Source organism: Pelodiscus sinensis, chromosome 6 (genome assembly GCF_052426305.1).
Source record: "Pelodiscus sinensis isolate ZL-2025 chromosome 6, ASM5242630v1, whole genome shotgun sequence".
NCBI lineage: Eukaryota > Metazoa > Chordata > Testudines > Trionychidae > Pelodiscus > Pelodiscus sinensis.
In genome coordinates, this window is record NC_143057.1 from 42,710,870 (window position 1) to 42,738,435 (window position 27,566).

General features: G+C 42.5%; 2 protein-coding genes across 3 annotated transcripts in view; one reads left to right on the forward strand and one right to left on the reverse strand.

The window, feature by feature from the left end:
- The window catches only part of TUT7 (terminal uridylyl transferase 7), a 53,633-nt gene extending 49,153 nt beyond the window's left edge, over positions 1–4,480 (reverse strand). The window contains exons 1-3 of one of the 2 annotated variants that reach the window (XM_075931793.2): positions 4,337–4,472; positions 3,553–3,662; positions 1,768–2,285 (exon numbers count right to left, since the gene is read on the reverse strand). In XM_075931793.2, coding sequence (XP_075787908.1) covers positions 1,768–2,254 — 487 coding nt within the window. In that variant the 5' untranslated portion in view covers positions 2,255–2,285; positions 3,553–3,662; positions 4,337–4,472. Of the gene's footprint in view, positions 1–1,767; positions 2,286–3,552; positions 3,663–4,336 lie in introns of both variants that reach the window. The other variant, XM_075931792.2, reaches the window with a different exon arrangement.
- A 1-nt stretch (position 4,481) lies between these two features.
- LOC102447137 (iron-sulfur cluster assembly 1 homolog, mitochondrial-like) lies at positions 4,482–13,594 on the forward strand. The gene is made up of 4 exons (XM_075931794.2): positions 4,482–4,661; positions 6,592–6,645; positions 11,041–11,146; positions 13,013–13,594. Exons 1-4 carry the CDS (start codon positions 4,581–4,583, stop codon positions 13,159–13,161), a joined length of 390 nt encoding a protein of 129 aa, XP_075787909.1. The 5' UTR covers positions 4,482–4,580; the 3' UTR covers positions 13,162–13,594.
- The last annotated feature ends 13,972 nt before the right edge of the window (positions 13,595–27,566 follow it).

Here is a 27,566-nt window from a genome sequence, read left to right on the forward strand (position 1 = left end):
AAGAGAATTGGCAGGGCTCAACAAATTATACAATCTACTCGCCCGTGGCGAGTAGCTTGTAACCCGGAAGAGCTGGGTTCAGGCGATCTGCGCATGCACAGAACGATCTGCGCATGCGCAGATCGCCGAACAGCGCAGCTGGCGAGTGGGGCTTGCCGCAGTGTGGCGAGCCCTGAGAATTGGCATAATCATATATACCAAAGGAATACAATGGCTAATAAGGGGTGATAAGTGGGGAAGTATCTTTGTAATGCTTAAGGTAATTAGCATCTTTGTTAAGGCCCATTTGTAAAGTGTCAAATTTAAGCATGAAAGAAAGTTCTGAAGTTTCCCTCTGTAATCTTGTGTTAAAGTCTCTGAAGTAAGATGCATGTAGTAAGGTCGTTAAGACTATGTCCAGGTAGGTTGAAATGAAAAGCAACTGGTTTTTCCTTGCAAAGATGTCTGATTTGTGGGCATTAATTCTTCAGCGAAGTGTCTGAGAAGTCTGTCCAATATACATAGCAGAAGGACACTGTTGGCACATGATGGCATAAATTATATTTCCGGATGAACAGAAATATGTGTTCTTGATCATATAACTGACATGGTTTGGTCCAGTGATGGGGTCACCAGAGTAAATATATGGACAATGTTGGCAACGGGGTTTGTTGCAAGGGAAAGTTCCAGGGTTGGTATTAATGTGGTATGTCCTGTGGTTGTTGGTAAGAATCTTCCTGAGGTTGGGTTATAAAGAGACTAGAAGATTTACTCGGCAATACTTGGGTACTTAATTAAATTTTTATTTTTTGGAAAATGAAAACATACATGCTTTATTTAAATAATTGCTTTGCGGGAGGGGGGCTGGGACTGTGGGATTCAGTATGCAGGCTGACCTGGGGAGACAGAACTACCCCAGCAGCTTGGCACCAGGGGAGAAGTGCCTCTTCACAGATGCTGCAGCTCCAGTGGACACAGCCAGGACAGAGGTGCATGTCCCCTGACCAAGGAAGTTCCAAGTTCATCTGCCCCCTGAGCTCCCGAGCCAAAGTAAGGAATGGGGATGGTTGGGGCTGTTGGGATTGGTCCTGCTTTGGGCAGGGAGTTGGACTTGATGACCTCCTGAGGTCTATGAATGCAGCAAACTGCTCTTTCCCCTCATTCCCTGACAAAGGGGAACAGCCAGTAATATCCCCATACAAACTGGGGAGAGGAGGAGAAAAAATAAAGCTTCAGCCCTCTTCCTTCCCCCCAGCCTCCCAAAAAGGAGCATGGGGGGGTGGAAAGCTTGGGGCTGGGGCAGTCCCAGCCAGTCCCTTTCACCTGCTTGGTGATTCTGTCTCATTGCTGTATGGTTTTATGAGAAGGAATCCTATTTTCAGCACATCCCATTTGCTTGACCTAACTAAACCCTAATCTTGCTTTAAGTTATGATAAGAGGAATCTGTATACCAAATTTGGTGGTCCTACCTCTTACAGCTTAGGAGTTATTGAACAAATAGACAGACAAACTCTGTCCAATATATAGTAGATTAAGATAATAAAATATCTTGTTGGTTTGATAAATTAATTTAGTCATGCTATGTATCCTTATACCACATGGTATAACAATACCGCTTAAAATGCTGCTTTTGAGTATAGTCAATACTTTGCAAGACAGAAGTGTTATGGAACAGAAATGGTTATTTATTTTTTGCATCAACAGAGAACCTTATAGTTGTACTTTCCTGACATAAAAGTAATAATTAATTTTACTTTTAAAACTATGTAAAAAACTGTGTTCATTACCAGAGTTTCCTTTCACTGTGTCTGACATTTCTTCATTTAAGTCTTTCTGAAGTTGTCTTCTTACATTTCTGTTTCCTGCACCTTCACCCTCATGGAAAGAGTCTTTTCTTGTCCTGTTAAATACAGGCGTCCGTACTGTAGATTTGAACTCTCTCCAGCTGTCTGAACTGCCACGGTAGTCATCAGATATCCACTTCTTAATTTGGTCTTTTTGGTTATCATTTATTCTTACCCCTTGGCTGTGACCCATGTTTTTAAATGAACTTGAGCTATTCACAATGCTGTGTGGTCCTTTTCTGGGACTGTTTCCATAGTGACCTGGTGTTCCCTTTTTCTTCTGAAAGCCTATATCTATTTTGTTGCCATGTCCGTAATCATCCATGGCTTGATAGTCTTGTTGTACAGGGTTCCTCTTTAACTCTTCTTCATCTAAAGTTCCCCATTCCTTTTTTCTTTTGGCAAAAGAAGATTTTGTAGCATCTCCCATTGTAGTTGCTATTCAAGATTATAATTTGCACCTGGAAATAAAAAAGGAGGTCATTTTAGATAATCAACTACTTACCAACAGATAGAAGAGGAAAAACATAACAATAAAAACAAATCACTCATCATATTCCTCAGTATACCTTGCATGACTTATTAAGACTGGGCAATTTCTGTTCCCCAGCAAGTGGTAAATTTGCCAAAATATGAATTTATCAGGGCACCACAAGTTTACAAATATGGAAGATACTCTAACAAAAAATGTTTTTTTAAAAAAGTTTCAATATTTCATTTCAACATTTGTGTTTAAAACAAAGTGTTTTTTCTACTTCAGATTGGCAATCTTGTTTGTTTTGACCTATTATACACGTATTTTTTGTTTCTTTACTTTTGGTGAGAAAGACTGATAAAAAAGGTGTTTTGTTTGAAATTATTTTTCTATAACCAAATCAAAACAATCATTCATTCATTCCATCTCAAATCACAATCAGGACAGTATTTTAAAAATCCACAATTAAGATGTGTATCACTGAATTTTCTTTTTACTGTATTTCTTTATTCTGTATTAAAGCAATACTATTAATTTAATTTGAAACAGGACAGTGCCTGCTATTATATATACTTTTTTTCTGGAAGTTGCAGCTCAAATTTAAGACAACATTTTGAAGGGCTCAACCTAGAGACAAGTAAATAAAACACATCAACCATCTAAAAATTATTGACTTTAGATATAGCACATATGTAGGGGAAAAGGCCAGAATTTATAAAGGTATATCATCTCCTAAAAATGTAGGCAAGCATTTTTGAAAAATCAGGAGGTGGTACCTAAGATTACATCTACACTACAATAAAAAACGTGCAGCACCAAGTCACGGAGCCTTGGTCAACTGACTTGGGCATGTAAAGGTTAAACTGCAGGGCTAAAAATTGCAGTGTAGACATTCAGGCTAGAGCCTGAGCTATAATACCCTCCTCTCTACACAGACATTTAATAATCTCACAGATTAGGCCTGCTGATCAGCATAACAGGCATAAGGTAGGTCTTTTATCATATTACACAAGTAAGTTAGGCTCCTAAGTGAGTTAGGCTCCTAATTGGGAGTTAGGCGTCTAACCTACTGAAGTACTATTAGGCCCTACACCTGCATCTTTAGGTAGTTAAAAACGTTTTTACATCTGGCCCAAAGTTATTACTCCCTCTCTGTCTCATACTTTATTCAACTTTGAAATAGGGGAAGTGGTCTAAACCACACAGAAGTTACAATGAAAATTAAAACATAATACTGTAAATGAGGTGACTACCTAGATGGCTGCATGAACACGAAATCCACATTTACACAGGGCTATGGAGCTCCTCAATTACTCCAGGCTCCTGGTGACAGAGAGCGTTTTCCACCCTTCAAAGTAACTTTCTACACACAAAGGTAGTTAATCATCAGCTGTGCAACCTACATATTAGTGACCTAGCATGTTTTATTATTGTCCCAGAAAATAATAATTATTTCTGTATTATGATTATTACACGCCCAACAACAAGGGGAGATTATGAAATGCACCACACACAGGGAGGAAACTCAAAGTGTTGCTTATGACAGAATTTGCCCTAAAGCAAGAATCACGCAGCTGAGCTGTCAATTCGCCGCTGCCTCCCTGGCAGGGCGCGCCCGCGTTTGGGTGCACTCAGCCTCGCCCCCACGCTCGCCAGCCTCCAGCGGGAACGGGGGATGCCTCCGCTCTGCTCGCCCTGGGCGGCCTGCCCCAGACACTCGCGCTGCGAACTGCCGACCCGCGCGGCCGCCTCACAGCGCTGGCAGGTGCTAGAGGCCGGGCCGGAACCAGGGGAGGGGCTGGCAGAGACTCAGGAGCCCACCCCGGCAAGGCGGCTGCCCGGGGAGTCCCAGGAGCCGCAGGGCAGCGCGAGGGGCCGGGCCGGGGGGGGGGGGGCACAAAGCCCGGCGGCGGGAGCAGCTCCCCGGTCACCGGCGCGGGGGGGGGGGGGAAGGAGTCAGGCTCGCGCGCCCGGCTCCCCGGCGGGGGCGAGAGGCGGGGGGAGGGGGGAGCTGCCGCGGCCCCGGCGGACACTCACCCCGGCTCCCGCGCGGCGCTTCCGCTTATTGCTCCCGCTTCATTGTGCCGACTCGAGGCGGAAGCGCCGCACAAACCCGTCCGGGCAGCGCTGCCGGAGCCGCTCCCGCGGCGTCATCGCGCACGTCGCCTTACGCGGCGCGCGGCGATGACATCACACTCCGGCCGCCATGACGCGAGCGGCGCAGTAGCGCGCCAGTGCCCGGGCCCATGGACAAGGGGCGCGGGCGGGGCTGAGGGGCGCGATGGCCTCCTCGGTCGTCAGAGCCACGGTCCGGGCCGTGAGCAAGAGGAAGATCCAGGCCAGCCGGGCCGCGCTCACTCTGGTCAGTCCCGCGGGGGCTGCGTTAGCCGCGGGGTGGGGGGAGCCGGGGCTCGGGCGGTGGCTGCCCGGCCGCGCCTGGCGGGGGAAGAGCCGCTCCGGCCGGCGCTGAGCTGTAGCCTGGGGGGAGCCGGCTTAAAAGCTGCCCCTCCCTCTCGGATACAGAGGCGGCGAAGGGGGGGAAGGGCGTAGTCAGCAGGATTAACACGTGAGCCCTTGTTTAGCCGTGTAGTCGCCTGCACGTTGACATCTGCTCCCTGTGCGCCACGGACACTTCCTACTCCTAGTCCGAAGTGGGGGAATGCATCTGTCAATTTTGACTTCCTTGTTTACCCCACCACGAGGGCTGGTCTTTTATTTTCCTCTACATTGGCTGCCAGTCTTCACTATGGGAGGCATTTTACTGAACTAGATGTGTTCCGTCTCTAGTATGGAATTCCTTGTCTTCCTCTGGTGAGTGAACGGCAAGTATATAAAGTAAGAGTTTGGTGGCTTTATTTTTGAAGTCAGTTGTGTGACATCTCGACCTTGACAGTAGAGATGTAATAGTGTAGTTGAGTAACTCAAATCACAGCCTCTGGGGGCCGGCCTAGTCACGGTTGGGCCCACATTGGCTGTGATTTTTTTCCCCTGGAGGTTCAGGAGAGGGTACATGCACATGCTAAATTTACTACTGATTACATGAAGAACTAAACAGTATCCCCCACATTCATGGAATACAATGACTTCAGATTATAAAGACAGTTTAAACTGGCTGAGTTTGGGCACTTGTCATGGGCAAGCAAACCAGATACTTTGTTAGCCCATGAAATGTGTTGTATTTCAAAATGAAAGTGGTACTTGCCAGCAATGTTCTCTCTAAGGTGGGCACTTGTATGGCTGCTCAGGAGAGATTCCAATGCCACTCAGCTGATTAGCAGGGCGCCCACAGGTAGGTTTTGTTTCCACTGCTGGTGCAGATTCATACATGACTCAGTGCACATAAACATTTATTCTACACATCGATGGAAACAATCTGCACATGGATGGAAAAGATTAGAAGAAACACTGCTTGCCAGTATTTTTTGGTTAAATCTAAGGTGGATGAACTGGGCACATCACAGTTTCTTCAGTAGCTCATCTTTGTGGGGCATTGGATAGTTTTTTGGGTGAGTTACAGCAGTTAGCTTATGGTCGCCCATGCAAAAGCAAATTTCCCCATCCATATTGAGAGCTAGGTCCACTGGAGAGGCGTTGTGTCTCTGCTGGGCTGTGAACTGAAGAACTTTGATTTTTCAGGATTAAAAGGGCTTTAGAGAATTAATATGATACACTTTAGGCTTATGGTTATGATCTAGGAACACTCTGAGGGAATTAACCGTTCCTATGCGCACTCAGACCATGAATGGCCCATCCCATTATGCTTCCATCTTATTGGCCTGGAGTTCCTTCAAGACCATGACTTGGTCATCTACCTTGCAGGAACACTTCTCTTCCCAAAGAAGTTTCATGCTCCCTGCCAGGAAATTAGATCCTGAATCTGTAAGGCTATCCTGTGGCACAAGCTTTTAGCCTTGATGTCTACAACTATTGTTTCAGGCCATTGGGTGGCAAAATCTACGAAAGTCAGTATATACTGTTTTCCCCAAGGTATCTTTTTAGGAAAAGGACCCAAAATATCCACATCTGCATGCTGGAATGGAACTTCTATTATGGGGAGTGCTTGGAGGGGGCTTTGACATGGTCTTGGGCCTTTCCCACCCACTAGCACACCTTACAAGACTGGATGTAGGTAGAAATGTCCTTGTCCATTACCTCTCAATGGAATGACTTTCCCAAACAATTGTGGTACTATTCACCCTAGCATGGCCTCTAGGAAGATTGTGGGCTAAGCACAAGAGCTTTTTCCTGTGCTTCCTGGCAGCAGCTGTTAATAAAATATTTTTATTTTTCAGACTCCGTCTGCTGTACATAAGATAAAACAGCTTCTTAAAGATAAACCTGAGCATGTAAGTAAAAATGGAAAGAGTTCTTGTATGCTATCCTAATATTTTTAGTGTACCTTATGAAGAATGCTTATTATTATTATTATTATTATTAATATACTAGCAGATGCTCTGTGAAATATATGATCAGTGGAAAACTGTGCAGCATGAAACAATCAGTCTGGATACTTTATTGATATGAAATATTCCTTTATAATAATAAATGCATTAATCCGACAAGATTTATTTTCACGTATAAAAATCAGAGGAGGTGGGGAAATATTTAATGACAATAAATCAACTGTCATAATCTTTGAGAGACATAAAACTCTAGCATGCATTCCTTACTTAAAAATTTTGTTGACTCCTTTGTTGACACTTTGATGAAACTAGTCTAATCTGTTGATGCCAGTTAGGTAATGATTTACTAGTATGGCAAAAGATCTTCAACTACAGGCAGTCCCCGGGTTACGTACAAGATAGGGACTGTAGGTTTGTTCTTAAGTTGAATCTGTATGTAAGTCGGACCTGGCATCCAGATTCAGCCGCTGCTGAAACTGATCAGTTTCAACAGCGGCTGAATCTGGACACCAGTTCTGACTTACATACAGATTTAACTTAAGAACCTCAGGCGTCCCCAAGTCAGCTGCTGCTGAAACTGATCAGCAGCTGATTCCAGGAAGCCCGGGGCAGAGCAACTCTGCCTTGGACTTCCTGTAGTCAGCCGCTGGTCAGTTTCAGCAGCGGCTAACTTGGGGATGCCTGGGGCAGAGCAGCTCAGGTGCTGCTGGGTTGGTCCAGTAGCGCGGCCGCTCCTCGGCGCTACTGGACCAACCCGGCAGCACCCCAGATGCTCCGCCCCAGGCGTCCTAATTCAGCCACTGCTGAAACTGATCAGCAGTGGCTGAATCAGGACGCCTGGGGCAGAGCAACTGGGGTGCTGCCGGGTTGGTCCAGTAGCGCCAAGGAGCGGTGCTGCGGGACCAACCGGCAGCGCCCCACCTGCTCTACCACAGGCCCCGGGCTTTGCTCCACGTCTCCCTGGTCTGCTGGGAGGGGCACTAGCTGCTTCCCCCTCCCAGCAGACCAGGGAGACGCTGAGCAAAGCCGCGGAGGACCCGGGCCGGACCGCAGCGCTTCCAGATCAGCGCCACGGTCCGGCCCAGGTCCTCCGCCGCTTTGCTCAGCGTCTCCCTGGTCTGCAGACCAGGGAGACGCTGAGCAAAGCCGTGGAGGACCCGGGGCCGGACCCGCGGCCGTTTCCAGATCAGCTGGAAGCGCCACGGGTCCGGTCCCGGGTCCTCCGCCGCTTTGCTCCCCCAGCAGACCAGGGAGACGGGGAGCAGCTTTTCTCGCCCCGGAGGAGGCAGGCAGCGGGACCAGGCGTCTCGCCGCTCCAGTCCTCCGGGGCGAGAAAATCCCCGTTCGTAACTGCGGATCCGACATAAGTCGGATCCGTGTAACTCGGGGACTGCCTGTATTGATATGAAGATGTTCTTCAAATAGTTTTATTAAACTTTTGAATTTCTTAAAGCAGATTATTTTATGAAGTATTATGTTCTCATAATGTTGCTCCTTCTGACATGAAGGTTGGCTGTATTTGGGGCTTTGCCAGATTATTTCTGTTAGCAGAATATCTTGATGCTAATAGTCAGATATTCCTTTCATGTGATCCTGTTTATTTTCAGAGTAACAGTACTTTGTGTATATTCCTGTATACAATAAAAACAAACAACAGGTGTTTTTTTCAGAGATCAAAATCTGAGTCTCCAGCAATAACAGTGCCCGAAAGAAAGTCTTTCTCTTATCTTACCAAGGCCACTCATGACTATCTTTCACTTTCTGCTGCCTTTCTGTTTATCACCCACACACTGCCACAAGTAACTAGTCAATCCCCCTGTCCTTGTGTTTGTAACATGTCACAAGGAACCCTTTCAGTTCACATAGTTTAGCTTCTGATTAACTTTGCCATGTGGACATTGCCTCATGATGTGTCACTCTTGTTTTCAGCTGTCACTACAAACAAGGGTATTTAATTATTGCCTATCCATCAGTTTTTACAAGGTCTGTGATTTTCATAAATTAAAGACCCTCTTAGTGGCAGCCATTAATACTGTCCAACATAATAATTACACAGATTATTTTCCTTGCTCCCTTACTTATACTTGTGTAGTAAAGATTTGATATGTAGGGTACCATATGGCTGTTCAGAAGACGGTGTCACCGTACAAAGTGTTTTCTGGTCCACGTGTTAACTATGCCTCAACTGTTGTTTATGTGGATGTTCTTTTGGTCTGACCTATGTGTTAGAATATATTGACTGACTGAATCGGGGTCAATATGGCTTGCTGGGTCAAAGCTGAGCAGACCTTAAAAATGGTAAGGACTGGATTGTAAGGGCTGGTGGTAATATAGCTAATGAAAATTGCAGTCCCTGTAATTTATTATAATCTGTGAAATAGAGATTCTCTCCACTGAGGAGCATAACAACACTGTAAAATGTAACTGTGTTTAACTGAACCTCAGACTTGCCAGCATTATGTAAATTGTTTAAATTGTTCCTACAATGAGAAGTAATCTTCTGCTTGTAACTCACAGTGACAGGCATATGCAAGATCATATACTGTGATTTTTACTGGGGAGGATGAGAGAATTTGGAACATAGAAGTCATAACATTTGGTACTCTGATCCTTTCAGATCTTGAAAGATATTCAGGATCAGGTCAGTGATTAAATGCACCTTTAGGCAGTTCTCAGACTGCTATTGGTGATTAGATAAACAGCAGTTGTCTTTTGAGTCAATACTGACCAATGTCCTAACATGTTGCTAGTTGGAATTGGACTTTCAAAAGTGTTATCTCTTGGATAAATTATTTGAATGAATTGCACTTCCTGCAAGAGTAGATAATAAGGTTGTTAAGGACTAGTCGACAAGCATTTCCCCTCCGCCCTCCTTGATTCCCCCCCCCTACCCTCCTTGCAGCCTCTATCAGAGAGGCAGCAAAGGGCGGGGGGGGGGGGAAGGGGTACTTAAAAGTGGCAGCACCGCACAGCTGAGCTGAGCTGGGGATCAGTTGTGCGGCACTGCTACTTTGAAACCCCAAGGCTGCATTTCAAGGGGGCAGCCGCCGCACAGCTGATCTGCTGCTCAGTTGTGCGGTGCTGCTCCTTTAAAATGCCAAAGAGCCATGGAGCTTGAGGTCAGCTGGGGACTCCCCAGCTAACCCCAGGTTCCAAGCAGCATTTCCCCAGAACCCAGGGTTATCTGGGGACTCCCCAGCCAGGGATCAGCTGTGCAGTGGATACCCCTTTGGAATGCTGCCTCGGCTTTTCAGCGGAGCCAAGGCAGCGTTTCAAAGGGGCAGCCGCCACACAGCTGATCCTCAGCTCAGCTGTGTGGCACTGCCCTTTTAAAATGCTGCCTTGGCGTTTCAAAGGGGCAGTCGTAGAGCCCAGGGCCAGCTTGGGAGTCCCCAGCTGATCCTGGGCTCCATGGCTTTGAAAGGCACAAGAGCCCCTGCTGGGGACTCTTGTACATTTCAAAGCAGGCACTCATGTGCAGCCTGGAGTCAGCTCTTGTACATTTCAAAGGAGAAATGTGGAAATTCCATCGACTTCTTGACTAGTCAATTAACCGCAATTTAACATCCTTAGTAGATAGATTAATTCTGTTATGTTAACTTTTAATTGAGGTTAGTAGAGTTAACCTCTCTAGCACCCCCATGTAATATTATTTGGATTCAATCTTCTTTGTTGCATGCTCATATGTGCTGTCATTATTGGCAGCTGTTTAACATGCATCACATCACTGTAGAACTGGCTTTTTTTCCTGTAGAGAGTGAGAGTTTTTCAGTTTGTAAAGTGCTGTAAACTAACAGTACTATATAAACATAAACTGTCACGTTTGAAGTTATAAAACCATTTGACTTTGAGGCAAGATTTTCTCATCTAACTGCTTATAAGACCAAACCCCTACAATACAGCTAGCAGTTATTCTAATGTAAGTCAAAACTATTTTTACACACTCTAGGCCTTTGTGCACAATAGGAACATTTAAATGTGTAACTTGCCATTATTTCAGACATGCATTTGATAACAAAAGTAAAATGGAAGCTGTAGTATAGATGGGACACGGGCTAACCCTGACAATATGATGATAGAAATGCATCTGTGCTGTATGTCTTTTCACCCCTATTATAGGTAAAAATTGTATCCGTGTATTGAATAGGAGTTAGCCTTCTGTTTGAGTTTATATTATGCATTTTATATTGTAAATGTTTTGACTCTCTTCTAGTCATACCAAAACCCTTCCCCCACCTGCAATAAAACCTCCTATAGAAAACATTCAGGTTCTTTATTCCTAAAATAAATTCATCCTATAAATGTAAATAAAATTTAATAAAACTCTTTATATTTCAGGTAGGTGTGAAAGTTGGAGTCCGTACAAGGGGATGTAATGGACTTTCATACACGTTAGAATACGCAAAAACAAAAGGTGACTCTGATGAAGAAGTAGCTCAAGATGGTAAGTTTTTATTTAACTATTCAGAACAATCCAAAGGAGGGGGACAGGTGTAGTATAATTTGATTATAAAATGTCCTAACTGTAATGTAGAAGAGAGAGAAGCTAGCATGTACTAGCTGCATGAACGTAATGAGGGAAATCCGTGGATACCTAATAGGACTTGTGGTTGCTATCACTTTGCAGTTCATTGTAATAGAACCTACTTGTTAAAACTTCCTGGACTAAATTAAATACTGCTGGCACAGAGGGTACAAACTGCATCCTTTTTCCTCCCCACCATATATCGGGCTGTACTATGGGTTGAAATTCTCGAGGGCTGGGAAGCAATGTTTACCCCTGCTGTTGAGATGGCAGCTTTGAGTTAAGGCTTGGGTTTCACAGGATGCTCCTTGCGCAGGCTGTTTGGTGATGCACATCCCCAGCAGGCTCTGGTCACAAGAGTTCCTTGCCAGCACAGCCTATTTCTTTTGACTAACTTTGGAGGCTTGAGGCCCCTGGCATTGCTGCATCCCAGGGTAATATTGATATAAAATGGGACTGAATATGCTAAGAGTAAACAAATGACCTTCCAAAATCCACTGCTTTTATATAAACTAATAGATACCTTTATTGGGTTTATCATTACTAGGGGCCAGTGCCTCCTGCTGTCTATGCTCGCCCAGTCCCCCTCCTACCTTCTCTCCCCCCGCTCCTCTGTCAGGGCTGCACCAACCCCGGCCTCTTGGCCCTACCAGCTGCCAGGGAGGGCCAGGGGCCACACCAGACACAGCTGCTGGGGAGAGGAAGACTGGGAACTGCACCATCCCTGGCCTCGCCGCCTCCTCCCTGGCCTCTGCATCTTCCTCCCTGGCCTCCCCTTCACCTGTTCTCCCCTCCCCCCACACACACCTTCCCAACCTCTCTTCCCCACATTCCTTCTCCCCCAGGCCACAGCCAGCCCTGCTTGCTCCCCAGCCTCTGGCCACCGGAGGAGCTCCAGCCTGGAACCCTGCCCCCCACTGGGCAAGATTAGTGTGCCAGTGGGGAGAGGAATAACCCTGAGGCTCTGCACCTGAGGCCTCCCTCCATGCTCTTCGCTGTGCTAATCTTGCTGGGGTGTGTGCATGTGTGTGTGTTCCAGACTGGAGTTCCAAACGCGGCAGCTGCAGTGCGCCTGGCCCAAGCCACCAAAGGCAACGGTTCCTTGCTGGGTCCTGGAGCGTTGAGGCCCCCAGTGCAGCGAAGAGTCACTGCTGCTGTCCCCTGGCCCTACTTCAGGGGAGCTGAGGGCCAGCAGGGAGACCAAGGTGTGGAAAAGGAGAATCCTGAGCCTCTTCCCCTTCTGGGGACTCTGAGACGGGGGGGAGGGTGATGTAGAGTGAGGTGATATCACTGTGTCGCTCTTCAGGAAAACTTCCTTTAATACATAGAGAGATTGGTACTGTGTTTATTTCTTCAAATACAAAGCCAAATTGACTTATTAAAATGAGCAATCAAATCAAAATGGCCGTCTTAATCTCCAGCATCCTGCAATCTGAAAAACTTTTGTGTGTTATTGATAAATGTAGTGTTTCCAGAAGCACTAAGAAGCACTAATTCCTAGCCCCCATTGTTATAAAGTAAATTGGATGGACCTGACACCCCCCCACTAGAACACGACTAAACATTGCAGCAAATGGTTTTCTCAACTTGTAGCAGAAGCAAGAAAAGGATGAAGGTGATAACTTGAAAGAAGCAAGAAAATACAATAATTACATTGACAGAATTCTGTTTTTAGCTTCATTTTATAACCCAGTTGGCTACCAGATTGCACTGTAACACGAGTTAAAAATGAGCAAGACCTTTGTCAGATTACATAACAATTGTTTTGGTTTTGTCTCCCTGAAGGAGTCCGAGTCTTTATTGAAAAGAAAGCACAACTGACACTTCTAGGAAGTGAAATGGACTATGTAGAAGACAAACTGTCTAGTGAATTCGTCTTCAATAACCCAAACATCAAAGGAACATGTGGCTGTGGAGAAAGCTTTAACATTTGAAATCTCAGGAGTAGCACCTTGGCTTTAAACACCATAAAACACTTCATTGCTGTAGCTTTCTAAAGACATCACATTTCTTTCAGGTTTTTGGGCTTTGTAAAGTGTTCCTGCCTTTCAAGGAAAATAAAGTGAATGCCTTTTGAAAATGTAACCTGCGTGTTAAATTTCAGTATTGATGTGTTTATGCACTAATTTGAATGAACTGAGCTCTAGACAGTAAAAGCAGCAATGTGCTGTATTTTCATTGTAAAGGGAAATCTCAATATTTCTTTTCTATTTCCCTCTTCTTCACCTCTTCCAAGCCCCCCAAAAATGTAATAACACTTAATAGGCATTGTGCTTTATTTAGAAAAAAACTCTAGAACATATGTATGTATAGGCTTCAGAATGTACTTGTACTAATTTAAAAATAAAATATAAGATAGGTATCAGACAGACGCTTTCCATGTCTTCACTTTTTGCTACTTGGCTTTATTGGAAATCCTGCCTTCTCGTGCTAAATTTTTCATGTCATATCCCCAACACTGACTAATTCTTGGAATGAGCTAATTCAAATCTGAAAAATTATCACCACCCTTTAATACTGAGCTATTTTATTTCCAATATTAATATTTTCCTTGTAGCAAGCATGATCTCCTTGCTGTAATTAATACGACAAGTAGTATGGTGTTCAAGAATAATGTAACCTCTTTCAAGAATTTGAATGTTAAGACAGAATATACACAGGGCTTCTTTTCACACATCCCGTGTGTTTGTCTTTGCTCCCTTAAGCTCTTTCCAACCAGGTCTTCCTTTTTTGTGGTACACTTACATTTTTTTGCTCTCTTGTCATCCAACAAGGACATTGTTTTATGATGCAGAAGGATTTTGTTTTGTGTAGTCATAACAGACTTTCTGTCAAAGCTCAAACCTTATTGGTATCTTGAGTAGGTGTTAGGTTTTCCCTTGTAAGGTTACATTATATGCTGACCAACAGTTGTATGGGAATGAAGGTAACTTTGTAAAAGGAACATTTCAGTGTAGTTTAAAAAGCACTTGAGAATCTTTATGGCTTGCATTCTTCTTCTTTTGAACATTATGTTCAACGCTATATTTCTTCGTCAAATTTGGATGTCCAAACTCTCCAGCCAGTGAATAGCTGTAAAATAGGGGCATAAGGATCTTGAGCAATAGGGGTTTTTGCGCAAAACGGATATGTCGACACTGCTTGTTTTTTGCCAAAAAGCATCAGAAGAGATAATGCAAATGAAGTGCTCATTAGCATATTCTTGTGCTTCATTTGCATAGCCTCTTCCGCAAAAAAAAAACCCCTAGGCTACGTCTACACTGGCCCCTTTTCCGGAAGGGGCATGTAAATTTCACTAGTCGTCGTAGGGAAATCCGCGGGGGATTTAAATATCCCCCGCGGCATTTAAATAAAAACGTCCGCCGCTTTTTCCGGCTTTTAAAAAAGCCGGAAAAGAGCGTCTAGACTGGCCCCGATCCTCCGGAAAAAGCGCCCTTTTCCGGAGGCTCTTATTCTTACTTTGAAGTAAGAATAAGTAAGAATAAGAGCCTCCGGAAAAGGGCGCTTTTTCCGGAGGATCGGGGCCAGTCTAGACGCTCTTTTCCGGCTTTTTTAAAAGCCGGAAAAAGCGGCGGACGTTTTTATTTAAATGCCGCGGGGGGATATTTAAATCCCCCGCGGATTTCCCTACGACGACTGCTGAAATTTACATGCCCCTTCCGGAAAAGGGGTCAGTGTAGACGTAGCCCTAGTGTAGACACAGACTTAGAGATTAACCATCCAGGGATGAATTCATTCTGTTTATTGGTGCTCAAGAGGTAGAACTGTGGAATGTTACCTGCTGAGGGAATCGAAATGCAGCTAGTTCTGAGGGAGAAGGAAATACAGCTATGGCATCCTCCTAGCAGCAGTCAGCAACACCCGCAGTAACAGAAGGTCTAAGCTTCCATGTGTATTGCTTAATTAATATTCATCCTTCAGTTTTAATTTTGTAATGTATGCAATTTTCATGTACAATATTGGAATTTTCCTTTATGAACAGTCCTACATAAAGAGTTGCTTTGTTATATATGGTAGTTATAGAATTGTAACCGTGCTGTGAGGAAATCCTAACAACAAACTCAGTACATTTGAATGTCTAATGCCATAGTTCTTCATTGCTACCAAAAATAAATACAAAATCAAGTCTGTGGTTTTGTAGCGCTAAGGTTTAAAATAGTCCCCATGATGGACAGATTCTCACGTGTAATATTTTTCCTTGCTGGAAGATTAAGAAAGTAACAGGATGTTGGTAAAAGTGCTATTCCTGTATTCACTCTAGTTTTACAGAGTTCTTAAGAGCTTTTGTATATTCATGGGTTTGTGTATATCATCTGTGAGTAAAAGTTCATACTTGCATATTCTGTGAAATAGTCTCTGAAGAGAGTTGTCATGTTTACTAAAGTACCCAACGCACAATAACAGTACATTTCTGTAAATGCAAGTAACATATGTATGAATACAGTTTTATTAATCAGTCCATTTATGATGTGTGCAATACAGTATGGAGTTCTCAGTTGTAATAAATAACTGTTGGTAAACATTAAATACTCTTGTTTTTCAAACCTATAATAAAATAGCACTTCAAAGTCACAGAAGTAGTTCAAAAGCTTCAGAGGGGTGGCCGAGTTGTTGTGTGTGGAGTTTTTTTGTTTGTTCCTGAAAGGCATTAACAAGAGCTCCTGAAAATAGGTTGTTGTCACTGCTGGTATAAACAATTTTTTCCATCCTACACAATCACATTTCATTATTAGTGTATAAAGTCACTTGCTGCACAATGAATGAATGATTACAGCATTTACTTGTTGGTGATTCTCTGATCTTACATATGGTTCCCTGACTACATCATTTTTTAAACTGAAAAAGTGAGTGTGGTATTTCTTAAGTTGGGCTCTTTGTAAACTGTAAAAACCTCAGACTCAGTATTTCATGCATTTTAGGATTACATAGAACCTTCATACTTTGGGTGTTCCTGAATTAGGAACACCCATGCTACAGCCCTTGGCAGTCTGAGGGGGAAGCTATTTTATACTCTGCCACCACCCCCTTCTTAGGGATGTAAAATTCCATGTAATTGGTTAACTGGTTAAATATGATGTTTAACTGCTTAACCAATTAAAGGGGGGTGGTGGAGGAGGCTAATCCAGCTGGTCTGGAGTGCCCCAGTCCATAGCAAGTCACATGGGGCTGGGGAGGTGTGCTAGCCCCCAATATCTTACAAGTTAACCGTTCACATCTCTAGCTCTCATAGCAGCATGATCAGTACCTGGGGGCAGCTTGGAATGTGATGCACCAGGTAAGTGCCCTGCTCCCGTCCCCTTCACTTCCTCCCTGGCCTAGCAAAATCTTTAGTCCCACAAATCCTGTTTCTCAAGTTGCCAAATTAAAGAGGTTCAAATGTATTAATTTATCTTGGTCAGCCAAGAAAATAGAATGTAAGTAGTGAAGTCACTTGGCAAGATCTCCTAAACATTCAGAACTTGATAAGTTCCTGTTCAAGTAGCAAACTTAATGTTAAGTGCCAGATATTTCAGTATAAGAGCAAATAGTGATCACTTTGACAAAATGAAATATGAACTACTTTCAACATATGCAATCGCAATAGAATTTAAAAGGACACTGGTCTAATCTGACTTCAGATTGAAGTGTTTAATTAAAATATTTTGACTTTTTTGTGGTTGCATCAGCTTTTGAAAGGGAAATTGCCTAGAAACAAAAGATTAATGTTCTTTCATCACAAGATCAGAGAAATACAAAAAGTAAACAAAATACAATAACGTATTACATTTTTAATTCCTTTCACATTTTATTTTAAGGACTGCCTAAGTTTATTTTTTTTTCATTACATGTCTTTTTAAACTTGCTCCCTCTAAACTATTACACACTGGGTCTACCCACTTGTATAGAGGTTTTTTAAATTTCAGTAGGCATTTAGTGTTCCAAATGAAGGAACCAATTTATCCCCTGGATCAACTTATCACTATCTACTGCACTATATCTTGGGAAGCTTCTGAATGTGACTTTTGCTCTTTGTTATGACATTTTATGCTACTGCCATGCTATTTCTAAATTTTTGCATGGAAAAAAAAGCTGAAAAAGTTTTTCTTTTGCTTGGCTGCCTCACTGACTCATTTGTAAGTTCCTGAAAAAAGCCTGAACCTTTAAAGAGGAGTCATATGGGGGGTGGTCATGTGGCTAGCACTTCTCCCACTGTCCCTCATCAGTAGTCACTCCTGCCCAGGAACTCACTTTAATTTACACTCCCTTTGATCAGAAACATTTCTCAGTCAAGGCAGTAGAAGTGCATTGCTGCCTGTCACTTCCTGCTTAAGTGGTCAGAGATCACACCAGCATAGAAGTATATTGAAAGTGAATCCTAAGGAAATTAAGAGTTTAAATAATACTCTACATCCCACTACAATGAATCCAGAGAATGTTGTTTGGAAGCTGATAACTTATGCTTCCATCCCTCATCACTGTCAAGTTTTAGCAAACTAGTACAAGTCAGCACATAAGAACAGCCATATCTATCAATAACTGCTAATGGTAACAATTCACTACCTCTCTCTGCTACAGGCAGCATATGTTACTGTTTGCAGTTTCTTACACTATAGAGCAGGCCCGGGCAAAATACCTTCCATGGGCCAGATTCGGCCTGCCAAGTGGGGGTGGGGCGGGCAGGGAGTCAAGTAAGTAAAGTCTCCCAGCCAGAGCCTTCCTCTGGCACCCCAACCCTTTAACCCCCGCCCCCCACACACACACACATAACTTAAGTCCTTTGTCCCTATATCTCCTCCAAGATCCATGCCCCCCAATCCCCTGTCCCACATCACAACCCAAATCCCTGCATCCCCTCCTGCACCACCCAGTCTCCTGCCCCAAGTCACAAACCCTTGCACCCTAGTCCACTAACCCAGGTCACAACTGACTCCTTCACCCAAGCTCCTTCTCCAGCCCCACACCCTCTCCTGCACTCCAGGCCTTTACTGCAAGCTCCCTTCTGCACCCAGCCTCCATCCCAGACCCTGCACCTCCTCCATTAATATGGAAGTGTGTGGCCCTTGGCCAGTGTAGGGTTGACAGGTGTTTGGTTTTCTCCTGGACATTCTGGTATTTGTGGCCCTGTCTGGAAAAAAGAACAGGTGTCCGTTTTTCTCAGCTGGAAGGTTGGTGAGGACATTATTTCCCTGCTGCATCTGGCGGGGGCAGAAGGAGCAGGGAGATTTAAAGGCATAGTTAACTTTTTTTTTCCTCAACCAATTTTTATCCTGCCATGTTCAGGATTTTTTGTAAAAGTATCTGGCAACCCTAGACCAATGTTCCCTCTAAGTCAGAGGCTCAGGGTTTTGTGCATGGATTTGACTGACTGGGAAGGGCTGATTAATCACCTGTGAAGCTGTGCTGCCCTGAAGCTTAGAGGGAACACTGCCGTTGGCCACTTTCCAAATTTTTGGAGTGACCCCACCCCCCCGGGTGCTTCCCCCCATCAAAAATTATTGCCCACCCTGCAATAGACTGTGTGAAACTGCTACCTATAGGAATGTGATACCTGTAGTGGCAACAGATCCTACTTTGCTAAAAACCATATAGTGTAAGAATCTGCTCACTCTAGAAATTAGCCACATCAACTAGCAGTTTTTAACAAAGTAGCACCTGTCACTGCTAAAGGTAGCAAATTCCTACAGAGAGCAGTTTCTACTCACCCAGTAGTGTAAGAAACTACTCTCTCCTATAGCAGTTTTTAGCAAATTAGGACAAGTCAGTAAATACGAACAATTTTATGATCTTGGTAGAGGGGACTTCAACTACTCAGATGTCTGTTGGGAAAATAACACAGCAGATTACCCAGCAAGTTCTTGAAATGTATTAGATAATTTTTTATTTCAGAAGGTGGAGAAAGCTACTAGGGAAGAAGCTGTTCTAGATTTGATTTTGACAAATAGGAACTGATTAAGAATTTGGAAGTGAAATGCAGCTTTGGTGGAAGTGACTATGAAATGATAGCATTCGTGATTCTAAAGAATGGTAGGTGGGAGAACAGTAAAATAAAGAATGCATTTAAAGAAAGCAGACTTTAATAAACTTGGGGAATTAGTAGTTAAGATGTCATGGGAAGCATGTCTAATGGGAAAAACAACTGAAGACAGTTCAAAGTTTTTCAAAGAGACTTTATTAAGGTCTCAAAAACAAACTATCCCAGTGTGTAGGAAAGATAGGAAGTATGGCAAGAGAGCACTTGCTATACAAACAAATAGCATAAGCATGTTGGGATAATATTGAAAAGGCCAAAGCACAAAACAAGATCAAATTGGCTAGAGCGAGGGTGTCCAACATGCCAGCCACTACCCACATGTGGCTATTTGATCGGTTGAGTGTAGCTAGTTGGCTCACAAAATTATTTACATTTTCAGAATGTGGCCAGTTCACCATAGTGACTACTACTTCAGAACAATAACAGAAAATATGGAAATAGAGAGGTAGTTAATAACTTGTTTAATTTTTCACCAAGAAAACGTGGTGATTCAACATCTAAAATAGTAAATGTCAGTGAAAATGAGGTAGGATTAGAGGCAAAAATAGGAAAAGAACATGTTAAAAATTAGATGAATTAAATGTCTCCAAGTCACTAGGGCCTGATGAAATGCTTCTTAGAATACTTAAGTACCTGACTGAGGCGATATCTGAACCACTAGCTATCATCTTTGAAAAGTCATGGAAGATGGGAGAGATTCCAGAAAAATGGAAAAGGGCAAATATAGCGCCTATTTATAAAATAGGAAATAAGGACAACTAGTGGAATTACAGATCAGTCAGCTTAACTTCTGTACAGTACTGGAAAGATAATGGAGCAAATAATTAAACTGTTTGCAAACATCTAGAAGAAAATAAAGTGATAGTAACAGCATGGATTTGGCAAGACCAAATTTTATCAAACCAACCCGAGAACTTTTTGGACAAGATAACAAGCTTTGTGGGTAGGAGGGAAGGAGTTGAAGTGGTAATTCTTACTTTAATAAAGTTTTTCATACTATCTTGTGTGACCTTCTCATAAATAAATTAGGGAAACACAACCTAGATGGAGTTACAATAAGGTGAGTGCAAAAGTGGTTGGAAACAGTTAGTAAAGAGTAGTTATGATTCACAATTATGCTGAAAGTGCATAATGAGTGGGGTCCCGCAGAGATCCATTCTGGACCATGTCTCTGTTCATCATCAGTGATTTTGATAATGGCATAAAGAGCACACTTGTTAAGTTTGCAGATGGTACCAAATTGGGAGAGCTGACATGAAGGCACATTCCAAAAGAGCACAGTGTAAAGTAGTCTATTACGCACATACTCCAGCAAAACTTTGCCATAAAGTTATGAGTTTGAGATTTTTGAGCCAACCTTCTATCCCAGGATGAATTTCACCCTTTGTTTTAGCTTAGATTAAAAAAAAAAAAAAAGGAATGAAAAAATCTTCCATTTCGGAGTAAAATTGAAATAACGCCAACAAAACCTCATCCTAATGGAAGGTCAAATAGGTAGCTGTTAACAAGTAACCAGACAAATGTGACCTGTCCATACAGTATATTAAGCTATAAGGCTGCCAACTTCTCCCTTGAAATGTATAGCTATATAGTATGAGATTTAGGGTTCCTTTACATGCCTATGTTTGAAATCTGGATCGCAAGTGCACAAAAGTCTTATACCATCCCATTCAACCTCACAGAACTATTTTTTTCTTCACTGCTTCAAAGTTCTAGTTCTAGTTTCATACAAGAATGTACAGATACTTGCCACAGGGTGGCAGCACATTTCCAGACCCTATCTTTCAACACAGGAATCTATTCTCAAACCCATATTTTAAAACTGGCTTATGGTGTATTCATATATTTAAATTTTAATTATATTGTGTAATGATGATGGTTATTATCTTAAGTAATACTGTTCATATCATTGCATATATATTTATTTCTTTAGGTTTGCCGGTTCTTAAAATGTGAGAGATGGTATAGAAATCCTCACACCCTCGATTATTTGGTCCGGGAAAGTCTGAGCTGTTGCATTGCTCTGGGCAAGGACCCATGTTCCTCTATCGTTAGGTTACAGTTCCCCTGCAATTCTTTACAACTTGACTTTATTAAAGTTTTTGATACTGTCTCCAATAGTATTCTTGCTAGCATGTTCAAGAAATATGAATGGAGTATAAGATGGATAGGAAGCTAGCTAGATTGTTGGGCTTTAAGGGTAGTGATCAATGGCTTAATGTGCAGTTGGTAGCCAGTATGCAGAGTGCCACAAAGATTGGTCCTAGGGCCAATTTTGTTCAACATCTTCATTATTGGTCTGGATGATGGAATGAACTGCACCCTCAGCAAGACTGTGGATGACACTAAGTTGGCAGGAGAGGTAGATATGCTGGATGGTAGGGATAGAGTGACCTAGAAAAATAGGAGGACTGGGCCAAAACAAATCTGAGGTTCAACAAGGACAAGCGCAGAGTTTTGCATTTAGGATGGAAGAATCCCATGATCAGCTACAGGCTGGGGACCAACTGGCTAAGCGGCAGTTCTGCAGAAAAGGACCTGGGGATTACATGAGTCAACAGTGTGCCCTTGTTGCCAAGAGGGTTAATAGCATATTGGGTTGCATTAGTAGGAACATTGCTAGCAGATCGATGGAAGTGATTATTCTCCTCTATTTGGCACTGGTGAGGCCACATCTGGAATATTGGATCCAGTTTTGGGCCCCTCAACAGAGAAAGGATGTGGGCAAATTGGAGAGAGTTCAGGAAAGAGCAACAAAAATTATTAGGGGGCTGGAGCACACGACTTATGAGGAGAGGCTGAGAGAAAGGGGCTTATTTAGTCTGCAGAAGAGAAGAGTGAGGGGGGATTTGATAGCACCCTTCAAATACCTAAAGGGAGGTTCCAAAGGTGATGGAGCCAAGCTATTCTCAGTGGTGGCAGATGTCTGAACAAGAAGCAATGCTCGCAAGTTGCAGTGAGGGAGGTGTAGGTTGGACATAAGGAAAAATGACTTCATTAAGAAGGCGGTGAAGCACTGGAATGGCTTGCCTAGAGAAGTGGTGGAATCTCCATCCTTAGATGTTTTTAAGGCCAGGCTTGATAAAGCCCTGGCTGGAATGATTTAGTTGGGGTTAATTGTACTTTGAGTGAGGAGTTGGACTGTTTGACCTCCTGGGGTCTTTTCAAACCCTAATCTTCCTGATTCACAGAACTTGATAAATTCAGTTATAAGTGTGTGGTAGTGTAGTCTATTTACCTGTTTAAACACTAACATTTTAAAGATTGTCAGACAAAGAAATAGAAGATTTATACTATATATACCAAAAGCATTAAGCCCTTAAATGACATAAGTGATATATGGTTCAGAGGGGTAGCCGAGTTAGTCTGTAAGAGGAAAAACTTAAACAACAACAAAGAGACTAGTAGCACCTTAATGACTAACAAAACATGTTGATGGCATCATGAGCTTTTGTGGATCAACCCCTTCTTCAGATGACATATGGCATGACTTTGATTTGCTATGGGTGGATGTATGGGATGGAAGTTAAGAATTTTGGAAAGAAATTCACTCATCAGTTTGTGAAAAATTATAAATTTGTTCAGTTGGTCACAAATATTTTTAAGTAAATTAGGAAATTAAATACAATTTAGTTGGTCTGATCTAGAGTAAAGGAAGGCAAGAGACAGGGCAAGATCCAAGAATACTGAAGAGCATGGATGTTTTGTGTAGCCTAATAGTACTAGATCAAATGAGGCATACCAGATGCACACATATTACAGGTATTAGAAAAGACTGACTTTAGACTGTAAACTCTACAACTACAACCTGAGTACTAACTCTACAACCTGAATACTTGGCATTGAGTATAGCACTCTATAACCCGCTAATCTTCCTTTGTCCTATCACTGCAGAGCTGTTGACTGCCCACTTCACCTCAAATGGTCTCTTACAACATGTTTAGTCCTTATGCTGAACAATTTGGTCCAAGAGTCACAGCTAAACTGAAGCTGGAATATCTTTCCCAGATCAAGAAGACTTCTTGTGTGAGCTCAAAAGCTTGTCTTTCACCAATTGAAGTTGGTCCTATAAAAATAATTACATCATCCATCTTGTCTCCTTAATACATTTTTTCTGTCTGTGGATAGATTATTATTCATAGATCCAAACAAATTACACATCTCTAAATGTTAGAAACAAAATGCCTAATCGTTTAATCAGCAATTTGCAACTGGCAAGATGCAACACTTTTCCAGTGGTAGCTGGAGGCTGAGCTACACATCCAGAGGTTTACCACATGACTACCAAAGTTGCCAACACCTAACCCACCAGCTACAGGACCACTTAGAGCCAGACAGAACTCTGCAATTCTCACTCTTCCAAGAAGCTAACAAAAATAATGTACTGGCCCTGCTGCTTGTAACCATATCTTGGTACACTTATATATTACCACAAGATGGCAGCAGATTCAAAATAATACAGTTGGAAAAACATGCCTAAAGAACTGCCCCTTGAGAGCAGTGCATAATAGTTTATCTTTACAAAGTTCTCATGTCTTGCAATTTTAAAAAATTCTTTCTCTTCATACATCCTCCTAGATAGAGAAGCAATTATGTAATTTTGGACAGAGAAATTAGCTGTACTTCATCTGATTATCTTCACTCTTAAAAAAAAAAGAATCTACAGCTTCACTAAATGTTATCTTTTCTCGAGACTGAGAAACTGTTGGACCCTGAAATGTCTTATGTCTATAGCAACATTGTAAATTAAATCACTTTTGGTCCCACAATCTCACCTCATACTGGTATAATTGAGGACAAACACTCCAAAATCTGTAGAATTACTCTGATGTAACACCAGTTTAAATGAGATTAGAATCTGGTCCCCAAACTGCTTTGAAGTAGCTTTACTTGTGAACATCTAAAATTTACTCCCCACACCTCTTTACCCCGTTTAATCTTTCTACAAGAGTATCTGTGCTTAGCAGCAGGCAGAATATTTTTCTCACACAGTTGATAAAAGCTTACATTAGTGTAAATTAGAGGTAACACCAATAAAATCAGCAACATTTCATTTGTCAGTGACCAAGACATGGGTGGTACTGAGACTGTTACTATCAATTGGGCAGTATAGCCAATGAGGCTGCCTATTACTCACCAGGTGGGCATGTTTGGTAGCACAGAGACTGGCTCTGCTGCAAGGCAGGAGGCAGGGTCAGACAACTGCTGTGAAACTGATATGACAGGAGAAAACTGATTCTCTAAATCCTACACTCAAGCACCAGAACACAGGGGCCTGACTTTATTGGACCTTCTGTTGCACATTTACATCTGTGCAAAGTGAGTGTGCAATGCTACCATTCTGAGCTGCAGCTTTTTGCATCCACTTAGTACTCATTTTGCTCAGATACAAATGACCATACAAGGTGCAAAGCAATGGAGCATCACACCCACAATCTCCATTCCAGGTCTTGTCGATGCTAGTGGCAAACCTTCCTCTTCCCCAGTGGAGACACAGTGTAGAATGCTTTTGCTGGTATAGTTTATTCCAGTTCACCAGATGGAAAAAGCTATACTCATTTTTTCCCCCGGGGTAAGTACATTAGGGGTTTTGCCAGCACAACTATGTCAGTTAGCTCCTAACTGTCAGCAAAACTTAAGCATAGACCAGTCTTCAGTCTCTGTATTCCCCTGTGATGGGCTAATGAGTTCTGGGTGTGACAGTATTCAGGGGCAGCAGTCCAGGACATGTGGTCACCTCATAAAAATTTACCTCTTCTACTCTTATAGCAACCAGAAGGTTTTGATGAGGTTGCTGATGTTACGGAAAATATTAAGTAATAATCTCCTGCACCCCACTGTTTCCTAGCTAGCCAGCCACTGGAACATTTTATTACTGTTTTATTATATTAGATAGTTTTACTGTCCCCATGTGTGCTCCATTTGCTAAACCATCTAATTTCTCAAACACCATCCTAATTTAGAAATGCAGAATATGACAGCTAATCACTTTAACAGCAGTAGGAGGATATATCATTTTACTACTGACTGATTTATTTTTAGCTTTCATGAAGAACTTAAAATTGTCACATGTTAAGACAAAGTGCAGACTACAAATATGCACACACAAAATATTGTATCTATAGACGGATATAACGGGCCACATCCTCAACTGTTGGAACTGGTGTCGTCAGTGGAGGAAAGGCACCGTCAAACACGATTCATTGGGCCAGACATTCCTCTGGTACAAGCAACTCTGCTGCCCCTCTAAAATTTGAAAAGGAAGAATCCTCCCCTCCCTGTCCAGCTAATCAAGATGAGGACTAACATGAGAGTTTAGCACTTCAGCTTCCAATAATGTCACCACAGTATTTTTTAGAGTTGTGTGAATCTTTGGCTCACTAAATATTAAAATAGCCAACTGGATCTCCCAGTGTGTTCTGTCTCATCTTATCTTAGGGAGCATGATGGATGAACAATTTTATTGTGAGCACTCCATAGTTACGTCTACACTGTGGGGGTTTTCCAGGATACCTATCCTGGAAAAGCTCTGCTGCGTCCAAGGAATGAATTTGCTCTTCTGCTTTTTTTTGATGGAAGATCAAATGTGCTTTTTTGCGGAGCCCTGTATACCTCATTCTAGACTGGGCCAAATGGCAGAAAAGCCTCTTCTGGAAAAGCTACACAAATTGTGGAGCGCAATTTGCATAGCTTTTTCCAAAAAAAACCCCCTATGGTGTAGACCTAGCCCAAGTGAGATAATAGCTGAGAGCTAACAAAATCCCTTGGTATATAAGCAGAGGAATAATATTTCTCTACAGGATTAGTGAGACCATTGATGAATACTGTATCCAGTTCTGGTGTCCACATTTTAAAAAGGATGCTGGAAAAAAGGATGGACAGGGTTCGGAAAAGAGCTATAAGAATGATTTTTATAGACTGGAAAACAAGCTTTATCATTAAATGTACAAGGCTCTGTCTATTTAGTTTCACCAAGAGAAGAGGTGACTTGTTCATGGTCTACAAGTGCCTACACGAGGAAGAGATTTCTGGAAGTAAAAGACTTTTTAATTTAGCAGTGTAATGACTCAATCCTTGGAGTAGGGAGCATGAGGCTAAGAGGACATAGCTATGGCTTGTGACTCCTGGGGCATGTGTAGATAAATGTAAACAAGAATACCTGCAGAATGCTCTGATGTCTTGTAAGGACAAGACCACACTCCAACTAGGTCCAGAATCTGAGGGCTGAAAAGATGGCATATAATAACTGCTCCTCAATGTATGTTACAGGTAGCCTGTGCAATGGAGTGAGCCCTTGCACAAGCTCTTATTGGTCTCTAAAGAGGAGAATTCTGAGCAAGAGAAAAGGGCAAGAAATATACTGGAGACATCACCAAGGTCTTGTGTCTGCAGCAAACAGAAAGTGAGACGAAAGATGAAGCCCCATGAAACAAGCACAGTGAGGTACAAGGTCTGTGGAGCAGAAGGGAGCAGGCTGGCACTTGAATTAGAAAGAGCAGGGAGTTGTCTCCTGATAATGCAAAAGAAGAACTCAAGAGATAGGAAGAGGAACCTGGAAGCAGAGAATGAGAAAGAGAAGACATATATGGAACATTGGGGAACAAAGTCATTTTTGGATGAATTTTCCCTTTCTAACCCATGTATTCTCAGGACTGAAGAGCAGCTGGTATCAGGAAATTTGGATTTAGCCTTACTGAGCATTAAAACATGGCAATGGCTTTTAAGGAAATTTTAACATAATTATTTAATGGTTTTTTTTGAAACATTGAATGTGCATGAGTTCATTGTGAAAAATTGACTATATTCCTCAAAAGCCCATGTTCTGATGTCTTTACTTGTGTCAGATAATACCCTACTTAAAAGTAGTCATACTGACTTCAGCAGGACACTTTCTGGAGTAAGGCGCTATTCCTCATGGAATAAATGCATTAGAATATGGCACTAAAGTTTAATTCCCTAGACTTTTGGTTGTTGTATTCATGAGAAATGCACTCGAAAAATGCAATTTAGAAAAGTTGTTTTGGTGGCAGATTGATATGTCTGAGTATATGTATGATAGTTATGTTAGCTTGCTGCCGCAAGGCCAGTAAAGGCAATCATGTGACATTGCTTTTCAGTAGCTCCTATGTAACATACAAACATATTCCCAGGGTGTGATTTTAAAAAAGTTTGTTTTTTGAATTTTAGTTTGCCGGGAATTAAATGATGGTGATTTGTAAATTCTATTGGGGAGAACAAAAAGGAAATACCCAATAAGCTTTTAACAAAAAGACTACAATAGGTAATAGGTGGATTTAAATTACTGTATGATGGATACCCAGTGCTCTG

Coding starts and splice junctions, on each gene's coding strand:
- LOC102447137 (XM_075931794.2), top strand. CDS start 4,581: ATGGCCTCCTCGGTCGTCAGAGCCACGGTCCGGGCCGTGAGCAAGAGG. Junction 4,662..6,591: donor GCCGGGCCGCGCTCACTCTG/GTCAGTCCCGCG, acceptor TTTATTTTTCAG/ACTCCGTCTGCTGTACATAA. Junction 11,147..13,012: donor TGAAGAAGTAGCTCAAGATG/GTAAGTTTTTAT, acceptor GTCTCCCTGAAG/GAGTCCGAGTCTTTATTGAA.